The 25,077-nt window shown below is 45.6% G+C and overlaps 1 protein-coding gene across 3 annotated transcripts; it reads right to left on the minus strand.

Annotated features, from left to right (window-relative positions):
* Nucleotides 1-182: 182 nt before the first annotated feature.
* trmt1 (tRNA methyltransferase 1) lies at nucleotides 183-25,044 on the minus strand. Of its 3 annotated transcripts, none has more exons than XM_072564395.1 (17): nucleotides 24,975-25,044; nucleotides 21,649-22,046; nucleotides 20,713-20,768; nucleotides 20,488-20,621; nucleotides 18,470-18,657; nucleotides 16,846-16,961; nucleotides 16,240-16,352; nucleotides 15,998-16,146; nucleotides 15,166-15,249; nucleotides 14,109-14,178; nucleotides 12,060-12,194; nucleotides 10,803-10,888; nucleotides 9,724-9,832; nucleotides 8,973-9,049; nucleotides 2,680-2,799; nucleotides 1,211-1,325; nucleotides 183-382 (listed from the first exon to the last, which is right to left on the minus strand). In XM_072564395.1, the coding sequence occupies exons 2-17, from the start codon at nucleotides 22,014-22,016 to the stop codon at nucleotides 326-328; spliced, it is 1,977 nt and encodes a 658-aa protein (XP_072420496.1). In that variant the 5' UTR covers nucleotides 22,017-22,046; nucleotides 24,975-25,044; the 3' UTR covers nucleotides 183-325. The 3 variants fall into 3 exon arrangements, with proteins under 3 accessions (XP_072420496.1, XP_072420495.1, XP_072420497.1); XM_072564394.1 differs by having other exon boundaries at nucleotides 24,948-25,017; XM_072564396.1 differs by lacking the exon at nucleotides 24,975-25,044 and having other exon boundaries at nucleotides 21,993-22,014.
* Between the last annotated feature and the right edge of the window lie 33 nt (nucleotides 25,045-25,077).

Below are 25,077 nucleotides of genomic sequence, written 5' to 3' on the forward strand. Positions count from 1 at the left end.
CAGACTGGACTCAAACCCAAGCCTCCAAGTTTAGAGGCAGGAACACTACAACCATATTCAATTACTTACATCTGAATGGAGTTCAGGTGAGACCAGGACAGTGGTAGCTAGAACAAGAACTGCAGTCCAACAAGATGCATGATTACGGATAGAAAAATGGAACGGTACTTTGAGAAACAAGCTTCTTTAAAAACAATGCAGTTTAATTATAAATAAAACTTGCATATCTAATTTTACACTTTACATTTGGATTCTGCAGCCACACTCGGGATGGCTTGTTACCTCAAGAGTACAATGTTAACACAAAACTGCATCTCTCTGAAGCCTATTGATCCGTTCCCTTTGTGGTTGCTTCCTGGTGACAATCCTCTCCACGGTTTCCCTAAAACAGAAAGGACAGATCAGCCAAAAAAAAACCAAAATATCTCTCAACAACTCCACAGTGCAGCATAAGAAACCTCCATTGCATTTCAATCTAATGCTTAAGGCAAGATTGAAGCTAAAGCTTATTTTAAAATGATTTACAACATCTCTGATCCCAAGGAGTGCTAGCAACTGAGAAAGATCCTTTCTCAAGTAGTCCCAAACCTCCTTGATGTTCCTGCTACACAGCTATAGGGTATTTGCAGCATCATCGTGGAGCAGTAAGATTTCGGTGGGGTGGGGTGGGGGCGGGATGTGTGTGCACTGTCTGGGACAATGCCCTTATCCATTAAGGAGAATCCTTTTAAAATGGACTCAATCTCAAAATCTACTCGAACTAGACACACACAGCAATGAAAACATCCAGTCTCTACACAGTTAAGACAGATGTTTCTACCAGGTCACCATACAAATCCACAGTGGGATGTTCAAGTGTAGGTGATCAGTACCAAAGCAAGCAACTGATACACTAACTAGTACATTCCTGTTGTAAACCTTTCAATAGCACCTGGCTCTTTGTGTATTAGCTCCAAATGTAGGGTAATGTGTGCCAGAGGAAGTGGTGGAAGCTGGTACAATGACAAAGGGCATTTGGATGGGTATATGAATAGGAAGGGTTGAGAGGGATATGGGTCAAACACTGGCAAATGGGACTAAAATTAATTTAGGATATCTGGTCAGCAAGGATGAGTTGGGCCGAAGGGTCTGTTTCCATGCTGTAACCCTTCATGTTAGTGTATGTTTCACACCCAAATAAATCCACATTGCCACCAGCTGCTGCTCTCACCTCTCGGAATATTTTACAGGGGATGGTATTCCCAGAATCGGAATCGCTCAGTTTCTGCTTCCGTTTATTCTGCAGCCGTTTCCTTTTCTCTTCCAACGTTTGTTGAATTCCTCCACTAGGAGACACAAAGCAACAACTCTTCAACACACCCGGTCAACTCCCTTACAACAGAACCTCCTGTTATTTTGTCACAGCTCAGAAAGCCCACTCTGTGACATTGCTCCTACCAACAGTGACTGGTAGAGAGACACAGAGCACTGAACCACAAGGAATGCTCGCCTCACAGTTTGTCCATCAGCCTCTGAACCCTTACTGCAAAATCAGAGAAACAGACAGAGACAGGAATAATTCTGGCTCCAGTTGCTGTCCTTAACATTTCAGGACACATTCTCATAGCAGACAGGATACCTGTATCAGTACAGATAGAGTGTGTCTGCAGCAAGACTAATGGGTGTTGGGGAAGTGGACTATGCTAACAGAATACCCAGGCTGCTTTTGGAAATCTGAGTTTACCCTGCGCACCCGGCACAGTGGCTAGCACTGCTACTTCACAGCGCCAGGGACCTGGGTTCAATTCTAGCCTCGGATGCCTGTGGAGTTTGCACATTCTCCCTGTGTCTGTGGGGATTTCCTCCCACAGTCCCAAGATGGCCTAAATTATGAGGGGCATGGATAGGGTAAATAGGCAAGATCTCTTCCCTGGGGTCAGGGAGTCCAGAACTAGAGGGCATAGGTTTAGGGTGAGAGGGGAAAGATATAAAGAGAGGCCTAAGGGGTAACTTTTTCACGCAGAGGTTGGTACGTGTATGGAATGAGCTGCCAGAGGAAGTGGTGGAGGCTGGTACAATTGCAACATTTAAGAGGCATTTGGATGGGTATATGAATAGGAAGGGTTTGGAGGGATATGGGCCGGGTGCTGGCAGGTGGGATTAGATTGGGTTGGGATATCTGGTCGGCATGGACGGGTTGGACCAAAGGGTCTGCTTCCATGCTGTACATCTCTATGACTCTATGCAGGTTAAGTGAACTGGCCATACTAAATTACCCATACTGTTCAGGAATGTGTAGGATAGGTGCATTAGTCAGAGTAAGTGTACAGTAATAGGGTAGGGGAATAGATCTTGGTGGGTTACTCTTTGGAGGGTTGGTGTGGACTTGTTGGGCCAAATGGCCTGTTTCCACACTGTAGGGATTCTATGATTTGGTGCATGTATAAGGCAGCTAAGTGGTGAAAAGCAGCCAGCATTCTGTCACTCCCTCCCTCCCAGACACTGCGGTCTCCAAAACAGTGATGGAGTTACACAGCAAAACTCTCACACAGCATCAGGCAGACTGGCAGTGAAATGGGTCACTTTGGAATTATACAAATTAAGTTTAAGTTGTTTTGCTCGGAGTTTTACAAAAAGACAAGCCCAGCCCAAACGCAGCCCCCTCCGGCCATGGCTGCCTGTTACTAGCTGAAAGCTTACCCAACTTTGGCCCTCGCCTTTGGCCCCCAGTTGGCTTCTGGGTTTTCCTGGAATCGTTTTAGCCCTTGCTTCCTCGATTTGGGATTTGCATCTTCCCGGATATCGAAGCAAGCCTGCAGACTGAGAAACAGGAGGCTGGTGTAAAAGCTCGATTGGAGGCAAAAAGAAAGCAAAAAGTCACCATTACAAGGAAACGATAAACTTATTCTGAAGGAATTGCAGCACAATCCACAATCAGTCAGAAAGAAAGGTCCCGCCCTTCTGAAAAAGAAAAAGAGGATGACACAGATGTACACAATTCTACCTCAGTAGAGTAATCACAGCTGGAAGACTTCAGGGAGAATCAACATTGGAATTGCAAAGCTAAAGTGCACCTCCCACCATCCTAGTTGCCAGGTGGCACGATGGTGAAGTCAATGGATTGGAAATCCAGAGGATCGGACTAACGTTCAGACATTGGTTCACATCCAACAATAAAAACCAGATTCAGTAATTATGATTAACACAGCAACCCATCACCTACAAAAGCTATCTGCTGTCCTCACCCACTCTGGGATGACAGGGGACTCCAGACCCACAGTAATGCGTTTGACTCCTTACTGTCGTTTGAAATGGCCAAGCGTGCCACTCTGTTCAAGGGTAAGTAGGGATGGGCAACAAAGGCTCACTTTGACAGCAGACCCAAGACAGAATAAAGAAACCATGATGGGGTTACTGACTGACCACAGGGACAACATTCACTCAGAGATGACAACAGGCCTGGACGCGAGGGGAGAGAAAAATCACCCGTTTCCCAAATTGATGTATCCCAAAATGTTATCTTCTGAAAGAAATCTTCTGTTTCCACCATCTCTTTCAAATCCCACTGCACAGACTCCTAACTAAAGGATAGGGTCTCAATGCAGTGGCCACACTGAAAAGCTTTTAGATAGTTTTTGAATCAATCTGCTCAGAGCTGTTATGACATAACTCTGAAATAGATGGGACTTGAACCCAGTCTCTCCTGGCACTGAGGTAGGGGCACTATCACTGCACCACACAAAGCCCTCCCTAAAGGCTTTTACATTGATTTCCCAGGTCAGGAACCAGAGGCAGTGGAAGGTAGAATATCGACAAACATTGGTTCTCAGATGCTTAAAGGGATAGAAATAAACGGAATTCTGCATCAAGAAATCAGCAGCCCACAAGGCATTTAGATTTAATTGTAGTTGGATACACAATCAGGATGCAGCAGGAGGAAATAGGACAGGTATTTGATCATGGAATCCAAGGAACCAAAGATCAATCTGCAGTGGTTTGCAAAGCCCCCTCAGTCTGCAGCGATTTCTTGTAGCTGACTTGGAAACCTAGACGGGTAGCACTGAAGGTGGCCATTCAGTCCATCTTATCTATGCTCCCTTGCTCTTTTCCCCCCATTCCTCCACAGTTTTTCCCACCTTTTCAAGAATTTATCTAATTCCTTTTTTGAAATTATTATTGAATGTTTCCACCATCTTATCAGGCAGCAGTGGATTCCTAGCCACAACTCACTGATTAAATCCCACTCCCCATCGTGATCTGCTTGAATTAGGGACATGCTCAGCCGAAATCCTTTCAGCATTTCAATAACCCGTGCACATTAAAATAAAATGACCGGTGACCGCAGGGAATCCACTGAGTCCCTACAGTGTAGAAGCAGGCCATTTGGCCCATCGAGTCCACACCGACCCTCCAAACAGCATCCCATCCAGACCCATCCTCTCTCACCCTATCCCTGTAACCGTACATTTCCCATGGATAATCCACCTAGCCTGCACATCCCTGGATATTATGGGCAATTTACCACGGCTGATCCACCGAACCTGCACATCTCTGCCCTGTGGAAGGAAACCAGAGGAAACCCATGCAAACATTGGGAGAATGTGCAAACTCCACACCGGCGCTCGAGGCTGGAATTGAACCCAGGCCCCTGCTGCTGTGAGGTACTAGTGCTAACCACTGAGCCACCGTACCTCTGCAGCCCACTCAGAGGTAAGTGATGGGCAAAAGCAATGCCACACCCTATGAGAGCTCACTGAACATGTTTCCCACTGAAGCTCAGACCAAGCCTCATTTCTGTAAGAAATAAACACAGGCACAGCATTGGTAGTAGTGGGCTTTGGGTATACTTACAGCCTCTGCCATGAGATACTGCTTTATGGAGCATCCAGGATGCTGAGGTGGTCATGGATAGCACATTTCGTGAATTGGTCACACCGCAGAATTGCTGAGGGAGGCAGTGAATGGGTGACCAAAAGGCAGACAACAACTCGGAAGGCAGTGCAGGTGTACCCTGCAGTCACCTCCCTCCAAAACAGGTGGACCATTTTGGATACTGTTGGGGGAGATGGCAGCAGTTACCAAGATCATGGCACTCCTGTTCAGAAGGATGGGAGAAAGACTCATAGGGTCATAGTCATAGGGGAGTCGATAGGTGGTTCTGTGGCCAAAAACAAGACTCCCAGGTGCTCGGGTCAAGGATGTCATCAATCGGCTGCAGAGCATTCTAAAAGGGGAGGGTGAACAGCATATAGGCACCAACGATACAAGTAAAAAAACGAGATGTGGTCCGGAAAGCAGAGCGCAGGGAGCTAGGAGAGAAGTTAAAGAGGAGGAGGACCTCAAAAGGTAGTGATCTCAGGATTGCTACCAGTGCCCAGTGGTAGCCAGCATAGAAATGAAAGAATAAGCAGGACAAACACGTGGCTTGAGGGATGGTGTAGGAGGGAGGGGTTCAGACTTGTGGGACATTGGGACCAGTTCTGGGGAGGGTGGGACTATTACAAATTGAATGGTCTACACCTGAACCAGACTGGAACTAATGTCGCTGGGGGAGTTTTTGTGACTGCTGTTGGGGAGGTTTTAACTAATGTGGCAGGGGGCTGGGAACCAGAAGAGAAGGCTAGTAGATGGTGAGGTGGAAACTAGGAACTATGAGGATCATGAAGTGAGCATTACCAAGGGGAAGAGTAGGCAGAGAGCAGATAAACGCAAACAAACTGGTGGTCTGAAGTGCATATATTTTAATGTAAGGTTAGGCAGACAAACTTAGGGCTTGGATTGGTGCCTGGAAGTATGAAATTATTGCAATCACAGAGAAGTTGTTGAAGGAAGGGCATGACTGGCAACTAAATGTTCCAGGATGTAGATACTTCAGACAGGACAGGGAGGGAAGTAAAGGGGGGTGGGGGTTGCATTGTCGGTCAGAATATCATGGCTGTGCTAAAGCAGGACACTATGGAGGGCTTGAACAGAGGCGCATTATGCATAGAGCTGATAAATAAGGGTGCAGTTACATTATTACTAGTACTAGAGGTCTCCCAACAGTGAGCATGAGGTAGAAGAACAAACAGGGAAACATTATGGAAAGATGTAGAGGCAACAGGCTGGTGGTGATGGAAGATTTTAATTTTCCCAACACTGACTCGGATACACTTTGTGTCAGAGGGCTGGATGGGGCAGAATTTGTAAGGAGTGTCCAGGAAAGTTTTCTAGAGCAGAATGTCAATTGTCTGACGAGGGAAGGGACCTGACTGGACCTGCTGTTGGAGAATGAGCCAGGCCAGGTGGTAGAAGTTGCAGTGGGAGATTTCGTTGGGAATAGTGACCACAATTATGTTAGTTTTAGAATACTTGTGGACAAAGGTGAGAGTGGTCCTAAGGGAAGAGTATTAAACTGAGCCAAGGCCAATTATATCAAAATTCGGCAGGAGTGGGAAATGTGGATTGAACACAGCTATTTGAAGGGAAGTCTATAGTTGAGATGTGGGAGGCTTTCAAAGATAGGTTGAAGATAGTGTAAGATAGGCATGTCCCTTTGAAAACAAGGGATAGGAAAGGTACGATTCATGAACCGTGGATGACAGAAGAAATCATGCGACTAGCCAAGAGGAAAAGGGAAGCTTACATAAGGTGCAGGCAGGTAAGAACAGAACGGACCTTGGAGGAGAGTAGGACCAGTCTTAAATGAGAAATCAAGAGGGCTAAAAGGGGTCATGAAATAACTTCAGTGAGCAGAATTGAGGAGAATCCCAAGGCCTTTTATTCATATATAAGCAGCAAGAGGATAACCAGAGAAAGGGTTGGTCCACTAAAGGATAAGGAAGGTTGTGTTGAACCTGAGAAAACGGGGGAGATTCTCAATGATTACTTTGCATCACTGTTCACTGAGCAGAGGGACATGAATGGTGGGATTAGAGACAGAAGTTTGTTTACTCTGGATCACGTTGACATAAGGAGGGAAGATGTGTTGGGTAGGCTAAAGGATATTCAGGTGGACAAATCCCCAGGACTGGATGGGATCTATCCCAGGTTGCTGAGGGAGATGAGCGAGGAAATAGCTGGGGCCCTAACAGATATCTTTGTGGCATCGGTAAACACAGGTGACGTGCCGGAGGACTGGAGAGTGGCTAACGTTATCCCTCTGTTCGAGAAGAGTAGTAGGGATATTCCAGGTAACTACAGATCAGTCAGCCTGACATCAGTCGTGGGAAAGCTGCTGGAGAAGGTACTGAGGGATAAAATCTACTTATATTTGGAAAAGAACAGGCTTATCTGTGATAGGCAACAGGGTTTTGTATGGGGCAGATCGTGCATTACCAACTTAATAGATTTCCTCGAGGAAGTGACCAAGTTGATAGATGAAGGGCTGTTGATGTCATATACATGGACTTTAGTAAGGCATTTGATAAGGTTTCCCCATGGTAAACTAATGGAGAAGGTGAAGTCACATGGTGTGCATCATGTTCTAGCTCGGTGGATAAAGAACTGGTTGAGCAACAGGAGACAGAGAGCAGTAGTTGAAGGGAGTTTCTCGAAATGGAGAAAGGTGACCAGAGGTGTTCCACAGGGGTCAGTGTTGGACCACTGATGTACCCAAGTGATTTGGAAGAGGGTACTGTTGGTATGATCAGTAAGTTTGCAGATGACGAAGATTGGTGGAGTAGCAGAAAGCATAGGGGACTCAAAGATTACAGGAGAATATAGATAACCTAGACAGTTAGTTGGAGAAGTGGCAGATGGCGTTCAATCCAGACAAATTCTAGAGCGAATTATACAATAAACAGAAGAGCCTTGGGAAAGTTGATGGTCAGAGAGATCTGGGTACCCTGAAGGTACCTGCACAGGTGGACAGAGCGGTCAAGGCAGCATATGGTATGCTTCCACAGGAGAAAATGCTGGAAAATCTCAGCAAGTCTGGCAGCATCTGTAAGGAGAGAACAGAGCTGACATTTAGAGTCTAACTGACCCTTTGTCAAAGCTACCTGCTGAGATTTTCCAGCATTTTCTCTTTTGGTTTCGGATTCCAGCATCCGCAGTAATTTGCTTTTATCCATATGGTATGCTTGCCTTCATCGGACAGGGCATTGAGTATAAGAGCTGGCAGGACACGTTTAAATTGTACAAGACTTTGGTTCAGCCACATTTAAAATACTGTGTACAGTTCTGATCGCCACACTACCAAAAGGATGTGGACGCTTTGCAGAGGGTGCAGAGAAGGTTTACGAGGACGTTGCCTGGTATGGAAGGTGCTAGCTATGAAGAGAGGTTGAGTAGGTTAGGATTGTTTTCATTAGGAAAAAGGAGATTGAGAGGGGACCTGATTGAGGTCTACAAAATCATGAAGGGTATGGACAGGGTAGATAGAGATAAGCTTTTCCCGCAGGATGAGGGATTCAATAACAAGTAGTCACTCGTTTAAGGTGAGAGGTGAAACATTTAAGGGGGATGCAGGCAAAAAGCACTTTACACAGAGGGTGGTAGGTGCCTGGAATGCGTTGCCAGCAGAAGTAGTAGAGGCAAACACAGTAGATTCATTTAAGGTGTGACTGACAGATGCATGAGTAGGTGGGGAGCAGAGGGATACAGATCCTTAGGAATTGGACAATGGGTTTAGACAATGGATTTGGATCGGCACAGGCTTGGAGGGCCGAAGGGCCTGTTCCTGGACTGTAAATTTTCTTTGTTCAATATCAGGGCTGGACATCAAACGTGGGGGGCATCTGCAACTGGGGCTCATGTCATGTCTGTGTTTGATCCTATCTATACCCAATAGTCACATCCTAATATGAACCACAACAGGTATGGGAAGACCTTTGTGCCCTCACACAGGCCAGATTAGGAGGTCACAGGCAATGTCTAACAACCCTACTGTCATCCAAACAGTGCCAGCTAACTCTGCATAGAGTAGGGAGGAGCGAGCCCAGGAGGTTAGTGATCTGTAAAATCCCAGGCCCACACAGGACGGTGCAGCTGAAGGTTTACTGACAACTTACACGGGCTCTTTGCTGAGGATTCGAAAGGCAGGACAGCTCTCGGACAGCTTCTCTCGCTTCACTGGGTGGATTTTCTCCTGCACCAGAAACACAACACACATTAGACAGGGTTACAGGAATGATGACTGCTCTTCAGGGTGAGGTTATGAAGAAAGATCACGCAAATTAACGGTTTTCTCCAGAATTTAGAAGGCTGAAGGATGACCTGATCAAAGCCTTCAAGATATGTGCAGGAAGAGGCAGGGTAGATAATCTATTTCCACTGGTTAGGGATTCTGGAAGTAGAGGGGCATAATCTGAAAATTAGGGCCAGACCAGTTGGGAGAGATGATAGAAAGCACTTCTACACACAAAGTGTGATGAATGTTCTCCCACAAATGGCAGTGGATGCTGGAACAATTGTTAGTTTTAAATCTGAGAGAGAATTTTTTGGCCTAACTCTATGAACTTGCCTTTGCATATAAAGATTTTAGGGAATAGGCACCATGGTCAGGGGATAGGGGGTGAAGTCACAGATCAGCCACGATCTTATTGAATGATGGAACAGGCTTGAGGGACTGAATGGCCTACTCCTGTCCCTACATTCCGAAACCTCCAACCACTCATAACACTGCCACCTTCATAACCAGTGCACAAAGATCTGTGCTCTCATATTTTCAGGCCTTGGCAGAACATTAACTTTCATTTCACTGCATTTTCCATCTAATTGTGGACAATATCATCACTCAAACATCTGCAGAATCACACATACCCAGCACCTCATAATATCCCAGATCACTGAAGGTGGTGCATCAGTTTTAACAGCCTTTTGGCAAGCGTGTGAGAGAGACACTCGATAACCAGCGTGAAGCAAGGCAGACCTAATAGAAGGTGGAGGACAGAGAGATTACAACCATTTCTGTATATTATTGCATTCAGCACCACCATCTTTACTTGCCTTTATGGGGAAGGATGTTGGGAGGTCACTGAACTCAGTTGGAAATGAAAACTCATTCAAATTAAATCCAAAAACTCCCAGGGCAGGGACAGCACAGAGTTAGATACTGAGTAAAGCTCCCACTACACATTGCCCCAATAAGCTCAACCTCCAGTAACACTGCCTCCACACCTACCTCTATTATCCTTTCCAATGCCTGGATGTGGGGCATTCTGAGGATACCGTGATGCACTCTCAGAGGTAGGTTAGTACTCTGCTCCTGGCAAAGTGGAAAAAACCCCTTTCCTATATTTGTCCGTCAGTCAGTCATTCTGGATTGGGAGGGGCCAGTGTCATATATAAACCTTGTAATTCCCTTTCAAGTGCAAACACCTACCCTCCCAATCACCTGCTTCTGTTAAAAATATCAATCACTGACATTGTCTGTCAATCCGTTTTACTCAATCCTCTTGGTTTCAGGAAGTGCACTGCTTCCATCTGCTTTTATCAATCACCCCCTACAATCCTTTCTCCAGCATTACTCCTGATCTACAGTTACAGACAGCTCAATAACTCAGCTAACCCCATGGCAAAATGCTTTATATAAAAGTACAAAAGAAACATCTCAGACATCTTCAGTAGTTTCACAGATGACTCAGCCCACTGCAACTGGGAATGCCAAGTAGTCTGGTACTCCATTCCTCACCCAGAGATACCCACCTCGATGCTGCAAATTATAAAGTACCACATCTGCGATGTGGGAGTCTTCAAGAGTCACCAACACCATGTTTAAATTTATTGTCTTTTTATTAAAAAGCCAGGGTTTGCCTCTTCAGCAGAGACGGAGTGCGTTAGGGATTCATTTATAAATCTCTAACATCCTGGACCATGAGGAGAGAGGCTAATGATCCTACCTCATCTGTAGGAGCGATGGGGTATTACAGCGGATGACACTGCTCAGGTGATCCATTGTGTAGTATAAAGGGCAGTCTGGTAATTCCTGGGAAAGAGAAAACAATTTCAAGAGAAGCTTAAAATGCACGGATCGCTTCCAAGCGATCACATTCCATCTGCGTCCTACCCACTCATGACTTGAGAAGGTAAATGGAGCATCACTTCAGTCAACACAATAACCTCCAAAGGATAAACCCGTCACAGGGAGAAGGCAAAGCCTTTGTCACAGAGCAGGCTTTAAGATTGGGTCTTAAAGGGGGAGATGGAAGTGCAAAGAAGTTTAAGGAAGAAAATTCTAAAGCACAGGGTCAAGCGCTGAAGGCACAGTTGTCAGTGATGGGTCAAAGGGAGGAGATTGAGTGTGGTTAAGTAGTCAGAGAAGCCAATGGAGAGCTCTGGCTGGGGCTAGGAGCTGTGAACAGAGAGACAGAAGGAACCCTGTAGGAACTTAAACATAAGAGAATTTCATATGGAAGTGTGGAGGCACCAAGGTCCAATGTACTGCAGCAAGTACAATGGTATGGGGGAGTGAGACAGGACACTGTTTGAGCAGGCTCATGCTTACCAAAGGTAGAGAGTGAAGTGTACAGAGCCTGAGGATAGCAAGGATTTTTAAGGGCCAGTGAGGAAACGGTGGCAGTAGATAACACCTTGGAGGTGGAAGTACATGATCGTTACGATGAAGAGGATACAGAGATGTGTGATTAGGGAAGTAGGGGACACTGACATTACAGCTGGTCTCCTGAGGGAGGGGAAAGGAGTTGATGGCAGACTGAAGCCAATGTTATTACCCGTTCTCTTTCTCTCCCTTTTGTCCTAGTGTTTAAGGCATGTTCTCACCTTGTGCTCCCCACTCCTAGGGCCCAGAGTTGTTGAAATGAGAGTTGACAATTTGTTCTGAATTGCTGATTGGAATTGGCCATGTGGAAAGATGAAGAGGAATGTTTACATTGGAAAAAAGGGCCAGGTCAGAGGTGAATCATTTCATTAACTGGTTGCCATATTTGCCGACACTATAACCGTGAAACAAGGGTTTACTGCATCATTCTACAGAGCAGTCAATGATTTCCAAAGTAATTCAAGGCACTTTATACTTGAGGATGTGACAAGCAACTCATTCCTCCAGCATAGTGTCATCCACCCCTAGACTGCACTCGCACAACCTTCCCTCCGCCATTCTGCCCCTCAGCAAACAGAGCATCTTTTCGGGAGCTCACCTCCTTGGCCATGCTGAGAACACCTAGGATCCTATCGGAAGTCTTGAAGCGTTTCGGGTTGTGTTCCACTGATTTGAGAACCCTCTCGACAAAGTCTTGGTCATGGATTTGCTCAGCCCAGACTGGGCCGCCAAGCTGAAACCAGAACAGAAACATCATTCGTGTACTCTCACATACTCACCCCAACCCCTCTCATTGTGAGCACACACAGGTCTCTGTTGTTCAGTGCCACACTCTCCCACCCCCAGCAGTTCATCTGGGGTTCAATTCCACAAGTGTCAGTCACCCACCAGTGCCATGTCTGATAAGAGAGAGAGTCAGCAACTGTTCATTACTAACAGGCCTTCTAACCCTGCTGGCTTCTGCTCCACAGGAACATCATCCATGCATTATATACCAGGAAAGGATCAAGGTTTTTTTTAAAATTGAAAACAGAAAGCAGAGGGATAACCTAATGGTTTTGAGAGTGGAAACAGAGAGAATGCTGTGTCCTGTGGGAAACAGGTAAACTGGAGGCTGTCAATAGAAAACAGAGACAAAGAATTTGGGAGAAATGTCTTCATTCCATCAGGGACGGGCGAGAATGTGGAACTCATTCAGAGCGCAAGGGGTTGGAGTGAATAGCTTTGCCGTATTTAAGGAGAACCTTGACTTGCAGACAGGGAGAAGGAAGTAGAGGGTTACAATTATAGATTTGGAGGAGAAAATATAGGAGAAAGCTCAAACAGAGCAGAAGCATCAGCATGAACTGGTCAGGCCAAATGGCCTGTCAAAACAAATTCGTTTTAAACTAAAGAACATTAAGGAAACAGATGAGTTTTTAATGACATTCAATACTTAGTTCATAGTCTCCATTAATAAGACTAAAATATTTCTTAAATTTCTCCCACCCCCAGCAGTTCATTTTGGGCGGCAATTTCTTTTGGTCAGCACGGTGGCACAGTAGTTAGCACTGCTGCCTCACAGCGCCAGAGACCCTGGTTCAATTCCCACCTCAGGCGACTGACTATGTGGAGTTTGCACGTTCTCCCCGTGTCTGCGTGGGTTTCCTCCAGGTGCTCCGGTTTCCTCCCACAGTCCAAAGATGTGCAGGTTAGGGTGGATTGGCCACAGTGTTCGGTGATGGGGTAAATCTGGGGGTATGGGTGGGTTGTGCTTCGGCAGGTCGGTGTGAACTTGTTGGGCTGAAGGGCCTGTTTCCACACTGTGATCTAATCTAAACTGAAAAATAATGAACTGAATTTAAATCCCACCAGATGTCATAGAATCCCTACAGCACAGAAACAGGCATTTCAGCCCAACAAGCCCATTTGGACACCCCCCAAAATAGTATCCCACCCACACTCATTCCTCCACATTTCCCTCCAACCTACACATCCCTGAACAGTATGGGCAATTTAGCATGGAGAATTCACCTATCCCATATATCTTTGGATTGTGGGAGGAAACCGGAGCACTCAGATTAAACCCATGCAGACACGGGGAGAATATCTGTGTGGAGTTTGTAGAGTCGACAGAGGCTGGAATTGAACCCGGGTCCTTGGTGCTGTGAGGCACCAGTGCTAACCACTGGGCCACCATGCCACCCCAATGTGGTGGGATTTGAATACTAGTTCCTAAAGCATAAGCCAGGCCTCTGAATGATTAGTTCAGCGATATTCCCACTATACCACCATTTACTCCTTTCGGAGGCTTGCAATCTTTCGGTTTGTTAAAAAGGCACTATATAAATACGAGTTGCTATCCAAGTCAGCCAGTCTTTGCATAAAGCAGAACATCAGAAAAGCTAGCAACAAGATCAGAAGCTGCTGGAAAAACTCAGCAGGTCTGGCAGCATCTGTGGAGAGAAAACAGTTCACGTGTTGGGTCCAGTGACCTTCTTCAGAACTCAAAACTAGCATCAGCTGAGGTGATCAGTTTTACCTTCTTTGGAATTATTAATTTTTCTTTATTTGTTCAAAGGGCTTCATAGGACTACAGTGCACCTGTACCATGACTGTATAGAGAATAAAAATAAAAAGCATATACCAAATTTAAGGGCTCTCTTACCACGTGCCTCTGGTAGCAATGCTCACACTCTGTTCCCACGGGTGGTCCTGAGCTCGCTGTGTATTTGTAGCTGGATAAGAATAATATTATCCCAGGTTACTACTAGAAAAGAAAGATTTTTGAATTATACAGCAGCTTTCACGACTTCAGGATGTCCCAAAACACTGTCCAGCCAGTGAAATGGAGTCACTGTTGTGATGTAGGAGGTGCAGTAACACAGCAAGCCTCCACTAACAAACACAGAAACTGTCTCAGTGATGTTAAAATAAATATTACACAAGATGCACTCTCCTGCTGTTCAAAGTAATACCATGGGATCATGGTTTAACAGTCCATGGGATATTTCAGCTCTCTGTTCTACAGTGGGAATGTTAGGATCATTTCCTGTTTCTTCTTTGGGAATTGGACATGAATATACAATGTTCTAATTCGGAGAGTGTCACCTCCTGGGCCATGCATGAACTGAACATCAGCACAGTAGCTGGCTCTGGTTTTCACGGGGCAGCTTTTCCATCCCTCAGAAATAATTGCTTTATGGGAAAGTTGTCAAGGACAGGACGTTTCTACTCACTCAGCTTCCCTGCTCCTGTCCGCAGTATCCACAGCAACAGATGGTCTTATCCAGTACAAGAATGAATGAATGCACTTGAGTTTCTCCAGTACCTTTCATAACCTCATTAACTAAACTGGACTCATATTGGTGATGCTGGAACCTTGGGAGTCCCGAAATGGGTCAGCCACTCAGTATTTCTAGCTGAAGATGGACAATTTAAAAATAATTATTTGCTGGCTGAGTGACAAATATTGGTCAGGACTCTGGGGCAGAATTCACTTGTTTCTTTGTATAGTGCCTTGGGGTTTTTTTTGGAGCCACTTAATAGTGCAGAGCCTCCGACAGGTCTCTCTCTTGGCCAGGCTGAGTAACAGCAGTGTTAGCAGGAAGGGTGCAGCCCAGGGTATCCTGGGACACAACGATAACCAAGATATGAGTGAGAGAGAGAGAAAGAAATGGGCAATGCTGTGTACTTACTTTACAAGAAGAGAAACAGTGACCTACTTGTTACCATGGCTGATCATCTTGCCCATCCTCTGTAGATGGAAGGTGCCACAGCCCACACAGTGATAGATCAGAGCCTGTTTACTGTAACAAAAAGCCCAACTCTCAGGCACACAGCAGCTGACAGCTTCCAGCACATGCTCAAAATTAAGCAACATCAATCATCTCCCCATCGGCAAGCACCAGCTACATGAGAGCTGGATTGGGAAATGTGGAGACAGATTCTGATTTTTCAGTGTATACAAATTGTTTTCCAAATAAAAAAAAGATTGATTGCAATGATACAGCTAACAGACAACTGAAATGATATTATTGTTCCAGGAGGATGAAAGGTAAAGAAGTCAGGATGAAGCCACCAGGATCCCTAGTCTCAGTCCAGACAGAACCACTTCTTCAAATGGTTCTCCTGTGAGACACAGATCCATACTGCCCTAGCTCCTGGCCCTGGGTGTGGATGTGGGTGTGGCCGTGGCCGTGTATAAACCTGGTGCTGACCTGATGCCATGAACACAAGGCAGAGGACAGGGTCTGGGGTCAGTGCTGACAAGGTCCGAATCCTCACGTCTGTGAGCATGGGGAGATCCAGCACACTGTCTGGGCTGGACAGCTGCTTGGACAGTGTGCAAAGAGAAGCTGGTGACTAGGAGAAATCCCAGGAGCAGTACGCATCATGTGGACGACAGGACATTTAAAAGCAAACAATTTAACTGGCTCCAAAATGAACAATAAAGGTTGGAAACTCAATTTTATTTGACCAGTCTTTCTCATATTAGACTGAAGTTGTGTAACCTCCTGTAAACAGGCTGACCAGGCTTCACCCAGGTGACCGTACCTGGCAGATGCTTTAACCTTAGCCTGTCCTGTGAAGACCTGGACAAAGACTCGGATATAGAAGTCCACGCTGACAGAGAGGACAGGAACAATGTATCGCTGGTAACAGTTTGCACGAAGATCCAAGTTGTGTAGGATGATGCGTAAAGCCTGTGGGGAGATGTGGAATAAGAACAGGGGATGACCAAGGCGGTGAGAAACAACACGCCAACCAGGAGAGCTTCAGAATCAGCAGCCACTCACCATTTCGTGACAGAACTTTGACTTCAGCGACATGGCTCCATACTTGCTGTAACAGGTCTCCCCACTGTTCCCAGCCATTACGGCCATGTCAGTACATGTCACACAGAGAAGCCCTTCAAAAACACAGAAGATGGAGTTCTTCAACTCACTTCACTGTAACCAGGAGCATTCTCAGAAATTCCAGTGAGAACTGCAAATATCTACAGTTCTATCCTTACACAGCAAGTCAGCAGAACACGGAATACTCCCAGTGCCTGACAGATTCCCTCCAAAGGGCAGAAATGCTGCTTGAAAATTCTTTAATGCATCAGACTCTTCACTCAGCAACAGTATCTGGGTGATAGCAATCCTTCCTTCAGGTCAGCACAGATGTTCCAGACTGGAACAAGCACCCTCTCCTGCTCCTAGCACGGTGTCAGCCAGAGAAGACACCTCCTTCTGCACGATGTTAGCCACAAGCTGCAGAAACAGCCCAGAACACATTTCACCCGCACTGCCTCACATCCACACATCCCTTTAAGGCTGAACCGTAGATGCCAAGGACCAGCTCTGACTGGTCACTCTATTTCCTTGCAAGATGCCAAACACATCAGCACTAGCCCTCACCTCCTTCACTAACTGCTTGAACAGCCGCATCGATGAACTGTGAAGGGCTTCCATATGGATCCAGGTCAATCACATCAAACCGGTCTTGTCTCCTCCTGGACCCACACAGGAGCATACTGCAGGGACAAGAGAGAGGGAGAGAGAAAGAAAGAGACATAATCAGAGACAATCCTTCATCTCCTCGTTTAGTATTGTTTACAGACAAACAAGTCTTACCTTTAAAAATAGAAATAAGACAGCAGATTGATAAAGCGCAACAACCAACAGCACAGATCCAAGCATACATCGTTAATGGTGAAGCAATAATCCTCAGAGCCATTTCCAAATGGAATTATTGAAGACCTGTCACTGATTGGACCTCCCCATTCTAAAGGCTCCTCTCCCCTGGTCACCAATGGGACCTCCCCATTCTAAAGGCTCCTCTCCCCTGGTCACTGATTGGACTTCCCCATTCTAAAGGCTCCTCTCCCCTGGTCACCAATGGGACCTCCCCATTCTAAAGGCTCCTCTCCCCTGGTCACTGATTGGACCTCCCCATTCTAAAGGCTCCTCTCCCCTGGTCACTGATTGGACCTCCCCATTCTAAAGGCTCCTCTCCCCTGGTCACTGATTGGACCTCCCCATTCTAAAGGCTCCTCTCCCCTGGTCACTGGTCCTCCAGAGGCTGAGACAGGTCTCTCTCCCCCAGTCTGGAGGGACAGGTTCAGGGTGAACTTTTGAAGCTCGAGCACAAGGTCCAGAACAACATCTCAGTGCCGGGCAGGGTACTTGCAGTCAGAAGTGGCATCTTTCGAATGAGCTGTTGAACAGAGACAGTTTTGCCTCGGGCAGAGGTAAATGGTCACATGATATAATTCTGAAGAGCTGCAGGGAGCTCTGCCCAGCATCCTGGCTCAGCACACATCCCTCAAATCTAAAGATCACACAACACCAGGTTATAGTCCAACAGGTCTAATTGGAAGCACACTAGCTTTCGGAGCGACGCTCCTTCATCAGGTGATTGTCACTCCGAAAGCTAGCGTGCTTCCAATTAAACCTGTTGGACTATAACCTGGTGTTGTGTGATTTTTAACTTTGTACAGCCCTGTCCAACACCAGCATCTCCAAATCATCCCTCAAATCAACAGCATTAAAACATCATCACACCTGGCTGTGGGATTTCGCAGTGTGCAAATGGACCATCACCGTTCCTAGAAGACCTTCGTGGGATAGTGGTAGTGTCCCTACCTCTAAGCCAGGATAGCCGGGTTCCAGTCCCACCTGCTGCAGATGTGAGTAATAGCATCTCTGAACAGTTTGTTTTGAAATTAAAAAGCAGAGACTCCCCTTCAGAACTACCTCACTGACTGTAAAGTGTTTTAGAACATCTCAACATTGTGATCGATGTTGCAGAAACGCAAACTCTCCTTCACCTAACTTTATCCAGAAACACTGGGTGGAAGAAACGGAAGGGAGTTATAGAGTTATCAAAGTCCTCAACACCAAAAAAGGCCCTTTGGCCCATAGAGACGGTTTTTGACAGACACAATCACCCAAATATTCTAGACCTCATTTTCCTACATCAGGCCTTGTGTGCCTTCTACTTCACTCACTAATAAGTCTCAGTTTTAAAAAAAAATAGTACCTTGCATCTGCCAAGCTGGCCGTTACTAAGTGCTGCACTTCATTCAGCTCAATATTTCTCTTCATCAGTGTCACTGCTTTCTCAGAAAAGTCGTTTGCCACAATGCTGTGAATTCCGGGGACTTCCTTGGCGAATCGAATCGAGCGAAGTCCAGATGCTGCCAGTCCCTCTAGAACACGAATCCCACCCTGCACGTGGTAACCAGACTCGATAAGCAGAGGCTGTATCACAGAGTATAGGCCTGAGACACTTCAAAACACAAACCAACTCAGGCAGCAAGCAAGATTCTCAAGGGCACCAGCTCACAATCCAGTTTGAAATCTAAACAGATGTCTTTCCCTGCCTCACTTCAGTGAGCACTCTTGAAATTCGACAGTCAAAACCCCTTCCTGCCTCCCATTCACACTCACCCTGGATTAGGAACCTGATGTGTAGGTAATCGCACAAAGTGGCAATTTGGTCCCTCCTGCAATTCTGCTGCTCCCCCCCACTGACCAGATCCTCATGGCCACTCCACCCCTACCTCAGTCTATCCCTCCCCGCTGCCACACCTGCTTCCTCCCCCCCCCAGCACAGGGGGCAACAGGTCCCGCTGCCCCACCTGCTCCCCCATCCCAGCACAGGGTGCACAGTCTCTGCTTATTGTCAGCAATCAACAAGCAGTTAATCCTTGTCCTCAGGCCTTTTCAGCAACAAGGGGTCAGAACAGTAAGGAACAAACCCCAGACTTTCACTCTTCCTCCCCCCTACCTTAGCCTGAGGGATGCTGAAGCCAATTACAGTCCCTTCCAATCCCACAAATAAGTTAAACTGATGCAAGTATCATCAACTAGTCAGGTCTGGCAAGGATTTCCACAGTCCACTGCACCTAGGAGAGAGCTGATGACTATATGCTAATTAGGGGATATTTAGACGAGAATCAAATTCATACAGGGTATAAATCAAGAAATCAGTTGTATTGGAATTGTGTGAAGTTAAAACTCTGACCAGGAAAGAATCTTAACCTTTGGTGTTTTGCAGTAAAGACCAAAACACAGATCTCCTGCTCTGGGCCAAGTAGATTTGTTCCCCAGCCTCTTGCTTGAATAGGAAAGCTATTAATTTCTATTGAATTAGTTACTCTGCCTCAGTAACCCGTTGCTAATGAGCTCCAATAGGTCTAAAACCATCCAGCTACAATGAATGATTTCATTTTGTATCAAACACATCTCACTTCCCCTTCCACAGCACTGCAAACAAAGTCTCAGGTTCCTGCAGTATTTATAGCAATGAGCAAGGTCCAAGATTCAGAGGCTTTTGGATAGAAGCACAGGCCTGTGCAGCACAGTGGTTACATCACTAGATAAATAATTCAGAGCCCCAGACTAACCGTCCAAAGACATGGGTTCTCATCACTCCAGGAAAGCTTGGAATTTTACTTAAACAAACCTGGAATAAAAAGCTGATCTCAGATATGGTTATTGTGGAATTACCAGCTTATTATATTAAAAAAAACACACCTGATTCATGCACAGAGCACACAATCACTTCAGGGAAGATAAAGGCCATTCAGCCCATCAAGTCTGCCTTCCAAAGAGCATTCCACCCTAACCTTGCAATTCCCAAAGCTAACCCCCCTAGCCTGCACATCCCTGCACACTACAGGGCAATTGAGAATGGCCACTCCACCTAACCCACACATCTCTGAACTCGAGGAGAGATTTAGAACATAGAACATAGAACAATACAGCACAGAACAGGCCCTTCGGCCCACGATGTTGTGCCGAACTTCTAACCTAGATTAAGCACCCATCCATGTACCTATCCAAATGCCGCTTAAAGGTCGCCAATGATTTTCTGCCAACCTTATCCTATGTGCCCTCTGAAACAGCAAATCAAGCCACTCAGCTGTAGTCAAGATGTTAGCTCACCCCACTGCCTTCTCAGGAGAAGTTAGAGATGGACAGTAAACACTGGGTCTCACTCATGTGGCTCACACTGAGAATGGAAAGAACCAGGCTAAATGAGGATTGCCTCACCTCACATTTCTCCCCGACAGTGGCCGTTCTCTTTAACGCTGAAGTATCTCCCAATCTTGCTGCAGTTCCAGCGTTTTCACTTTCCGTCAAGTTGACAACAATTTTCTGCCTTTCCTCCTCTCCAGGGACCAGCACTGTACAAAATGTTCCAAGGCTGGTTAGTACTGTGTTGGTGTTCACCAGCGCCCCAATGCTCCATTAAAGACAAGCCCAATAGCCACTCACCTTGAATCCCCTTGGACAGGAGCTGCTGTCGGGCAAATTCTGTCATGACAGCACATCTGGAGTGGGGCAGGGAAGAGAGAGACAGACAGAACGAGAGAGACAGACAGAACAAGAGAGAGAAACACAATTACTGCAATTTGGCCTTAACACCCTCCCAAGCCCCATCCCACAAAGCACAAGACCATTTGCTTCCCAATGGGATTTATAGCCTTGAGTGGAGGAACAATGGAACTGTCCTACTTTACCATTCTAATTATCACCCAACCCTTTAATTACCCCAGCACGTGCACTCTAGGGATCCTGGCCTCACCCTGTCTCACTGTCCCTCACAGTACTTCAGTGCTTTCAAATTCCTGATCACACATTTCAAACTCATGGGTATTCTCTCCTGGTGATTTGTCACAGCCTGTTGTTACCTTGAAGCCCATTGAACCAAACTCGTTGTGGTACTCCCTGATGGTGATGCAGCCAGGTCGGTGAAATGACAGTCTGCATCCAGTTGCCACTGGACTGGCTTGGGTACAATGTTGGGGAACTGTCCTCAAACAACTTTCACAGGCAGCAACCCACAGCCCCCACCCAACCCACCGCTCCCCCTGATGAAGGAGCAGTGCTCCGAAAGCTTGTATTTCAAACAAACCTGTTGGACTATAACCTGGCGTCATATGATTTTTGACTTTGCCCACCCCAGGCCAACACCAGCACCCCCACATCACAAGTACAATATGGCAGCAACTTGAGGCATTCCTCCAGCTGTCAGTAGTTCTACCAAATTTGCTTTGACAACGCTATTAGAACTTGGCATGGTCTTTAAAAAAACTGCAAAACAAACTAGAGCAAACAAATACCTAACTATAGTCCATCTGAACCAATTAATTAAGGGTCTGATAACAAGATGTGCTCCATGTTAACAAGCCCACAACAGCAAGTGCTTACGTGAGGTCACGGTTAAACTCTTGCACAGGGTTATAAAACACTTCATTCGCACTGGGGAAAATAATTTGTGCCTTCCCCTCATTTATAACAGTCTCTGTGTTTGTCACTCCTGGCGGAGTTGCACTGTTTGGTAGAGAGTCCTCAGCAGCTTCCAAAAGGCTGCTGTTTTGACACTGCTCGCTGCCATTGCTGGTACATGTAGAGTCCCGCTCCACACGTGTCTCCTCTCCCATTTCCATCATGGAGCTGTGCCCTGCAGTAACATGAAACAGAGACTCTGTCTGTGCTGCACTCCTTGCCACCATCCAAGTGGCATTCAAAGTGCGGGGAATGAAATATCTGACCTGCAGCACACTGTTTACCAGCATTCAGCAACAGGAGAGGCTGTAGTTTTAACTCTGCAGGAGGAAAAAGCAAAAGATAGTGAGACAGTGGCATACTATGAAGAAAAATATCTTAAATGGAATATCAGCAACTTTATTTTTATTAAAAGGCTAGTATGCAAGTACAGCAAGAATTAAGAAAGCTAATATTGTTTATGGTGAGGAGAATTAAGTACAAAATAGGAAGTTATGCTTCAGTTATCCAGGACACTGGTGAGACCACTTCAGGAATATTGTGCACAGTAATTGTTTCTCTATTTAATATAGAAAATAGGAGCATGAGTAGGCCATTCAACCCTGCTCCACCATTCATTATGATAATGGCTGATCATCCAACTCAAAAACCTATTCCTGCTTTTCCCCCTAAATCCTGTGACCCACCCCCACCTTCCACATGTACTACATCTAACTCCTTGAAATCATAATATTTTGGCTTTGATTGCTTTCGGTGGTAGCAACTTCCACAGGCTATCAATTTCTGGGTGAAGAAATCTATCCTCTTCTCAATCCAAAACAATACCTGTACTGTTAGATTGTGAGTCCAGGTTCTGGATACACCTGCCATTGGGAACACCCTTCCTGCATCCACCCCATTTAGTCCCGTTAGAATTTAACAGGTTTCTATCAGATCCACCCTGATTCTTCCTAACTCCAGCAAATATAATCTTAACTGATTCAAACTCTCCTCATACATCTGTCCTGCAATCAGTGTGCTAAGTCTTTGGCGCAGTCCCTCTGTAGCAAGAGCATCCTTCCTCAGATAAGGAGGCCAAGACTATAGACATTGCTCCTGTTCTTGAATTCTCTGTGTGCGCGCCACATACCATTTGCTTTCTTTACTACTTGCTGTATTTGCATGCTTATTTTCAATAACTTTTGTATGAGAACACCAAGGTCTCATTGTATAGCCTCCACCCCTCAGTTTATCATCATTCAGCTAATAAAATGCCTCCAGCTTTGCTAACAAATTAGATACCCTCATTTATTCAGATTGTACTGCTCCTGCTCTGCATTTGCCCACTCACTCAACTTGTAGAAGTAGTACTGAAATGTCTCCCACCCAGATTTATGTCATTTGCAAATTTGGAGATATTGCAGTTAGTCCCCTTATCTAAATCATTCATATATATTGTGAATAGCTGGGGTTCAAGCACTGATCCCTGTGGTATCCTGCTGGTCACTGCCTGCCATTAAGATAAAGGAAGAATGTAAGTGTGTGGAAGCACTTTAGAGAAGATTATCTTGACCTGTGAATGGGTACATTGTCTTATGAGGAAAGGGTAGACAGACTAGGCTTACATCTGTGAAAGAGTAAGAAGTGACAAATGATTAAAACACAAGACCCTGAGGAGTCTTGCAATGGTAGATGTGGAGAGGATGTTTGTTCTGCACAGAAACAATAAAACTAAGGGTCGCCATTTAAAAACTTAAGTAGTTACCCATTCAAATAGAAGTGAGGATTTTTTTTTGAGGGTTGCATATCTTTCCAACTCTTCCTCAAAAAGGCTTTGGAGGTAGCAGAGGTGGATAGATTCTTGATAGGCCAGGGGTGAAAGATTATCATCAGGTAGTTGGGAACATGAAGTAATCAGAACAGACAAGAGGCTGAGTAGCCTACTCCTGCTTTGAACTCATATGATAAACATTAGCAAGGACAGCACAGAATTGCCCTGCTTCTAACAGTGGCCAGATATTTTACATCTCTCTGCTGTTTAATATCTGATCTAAAATTTAAAATTTCACAAAGCCATCTGAGAAATTGACACTAACCCAAATAGTAATATGTTGCTATCTCATCAGAACACATAATTTTGTCACTGACACTCTCCTGCAGTTTGCCTAGGTTTCAGCACCAATTAATGCCACTTGAATGTGGAGGATGACAGGAAAGTTATTCCAGATAAGCAGGAGGTTGGCTGCTTGTAATACAGGACAATATCATTCAGTGGGAGCAGCTTATTGTTAAATAGCATGAGAAGGATAGTGGTGTTGGAGAACTAGAGGTTGCTACTAAGAATGGAGTAGAAATGGAAAGCATGTAGAGAAGGTCATGTCTGAAATGGAGGCCAATAGAGCATTTAGAAAGTAGCAGTTGTAGCTGAATAGCACAATGACAAAGAATTGAGATTTAAGCATAAGGCCCAAGAAATGTAGGAGCAGGAATTGCAGAAGTAAGGAATTTTTCCATTTTTGCTCTATTTAATAACAAAGCTTCTCTAGCGGAATGCAAGAGCGAGCATTCAAGGACTTAACTAAAGTCACTCAGTCACCACTACACACAACCCTTTGCAAGGGTTTGGAACTTTCTAAAGAGGAACCTTTTCAGAACTTTGAAATCTATGAGATCCAGAAGATAGCAGAGGTGCTGAACACAATCACACATTCCCTGCAATTAAGAAAAACAGTGCAGCATGTGTGGAGAGGGGGAGGGACACAAAACTGAGTTCACATCTGGAGTCTAAATGTGACTCTTCAGAATTGGGATAGCAGGTTTAAAAACCAATGAAGACAGGAGGAGACAAAAAAGGAAATTGCTGGAAAAGGTCTGCAGATAGAAGTCAGAGTTAATTGGACCCTTCCTCAAAAACTGGAGGAGAGTAGTTGAGGGTCACTGAACCCAAAATGTTCACTCTGGTTTCTCTCTCCACAGACGCTGTCAGACCTACAGAGCTTTTCCAGCAATTTCTGTTTCTGATTTACAGCACCCGCAGTTCTTTCGGTTTTTAAAAACAGGAGGCCATTCTGCCTTGGTAGTACTATCCTATTTTTCCCCCTCACCCTTGCTTAGTAAGTGCAAAGGATGTGAATGCAAGAAATCAAATGTGAATGAAAATAAGAAAGTGCAGCAGGAGGAGGAGACAAGGGGGGGGAAAAGCATGTACTTAAGCAGCAAAACCAAAAAAAGTTACAAAGCACCTGCGTTTAGACTTGCTGCAGCAGTACCTGATGATCGACGCCACGTTGGTGAGGGCACCAGGGGCATGATGGGAAGTGGACTCCCTGGTTAATGCGGGGCGGAGCGGAGGGTCACGTGCTGGTGGATCGA

This window comes from Chiloscyllium punctatum, chromosome 46, assembly GCF_047496795.1.
Source record: "Chiloscyllium punctatum isolate Juve2018m chromosome 46, sChiPun1.3, whole genome shotgun sequence".
NCBI classification, from domain to species: Eukaryota; Metazoa; Chordata; class Chondrichthyes; order Orectolobiformes; family Hemiscylliidae; genus Chiloscyllium; species Chiloscyllium punctatum.

What these genes read in the sequence shown, in the direction of transcription:
- trmt1 (XM_072564395.1), bottom strand. Translation starts at nt 22,016, where the DNA reads ATGCTGGTAAACAGTGTGCTGCAGGTCAGATATTTCATTCCCCGCACT. An exon ending in CTGTCGGGGAGAAATGTGAG is followed by an intron (nt 18,658 to 20,487) that starts GTGAGGCAATCC and finishes TACCACGTGCAG; the next exon opens with GGTGGGATTCGTGTTCTAGA. An exon ending in ATGATCAGCCATGGTAACAA is followed by an intron (nt 14,179 to 15,165) that starts GTAGGTCACTGT and finishes ATTCTTATCCAG; the next exon opens with CTACAAATACACAGCGAGCT.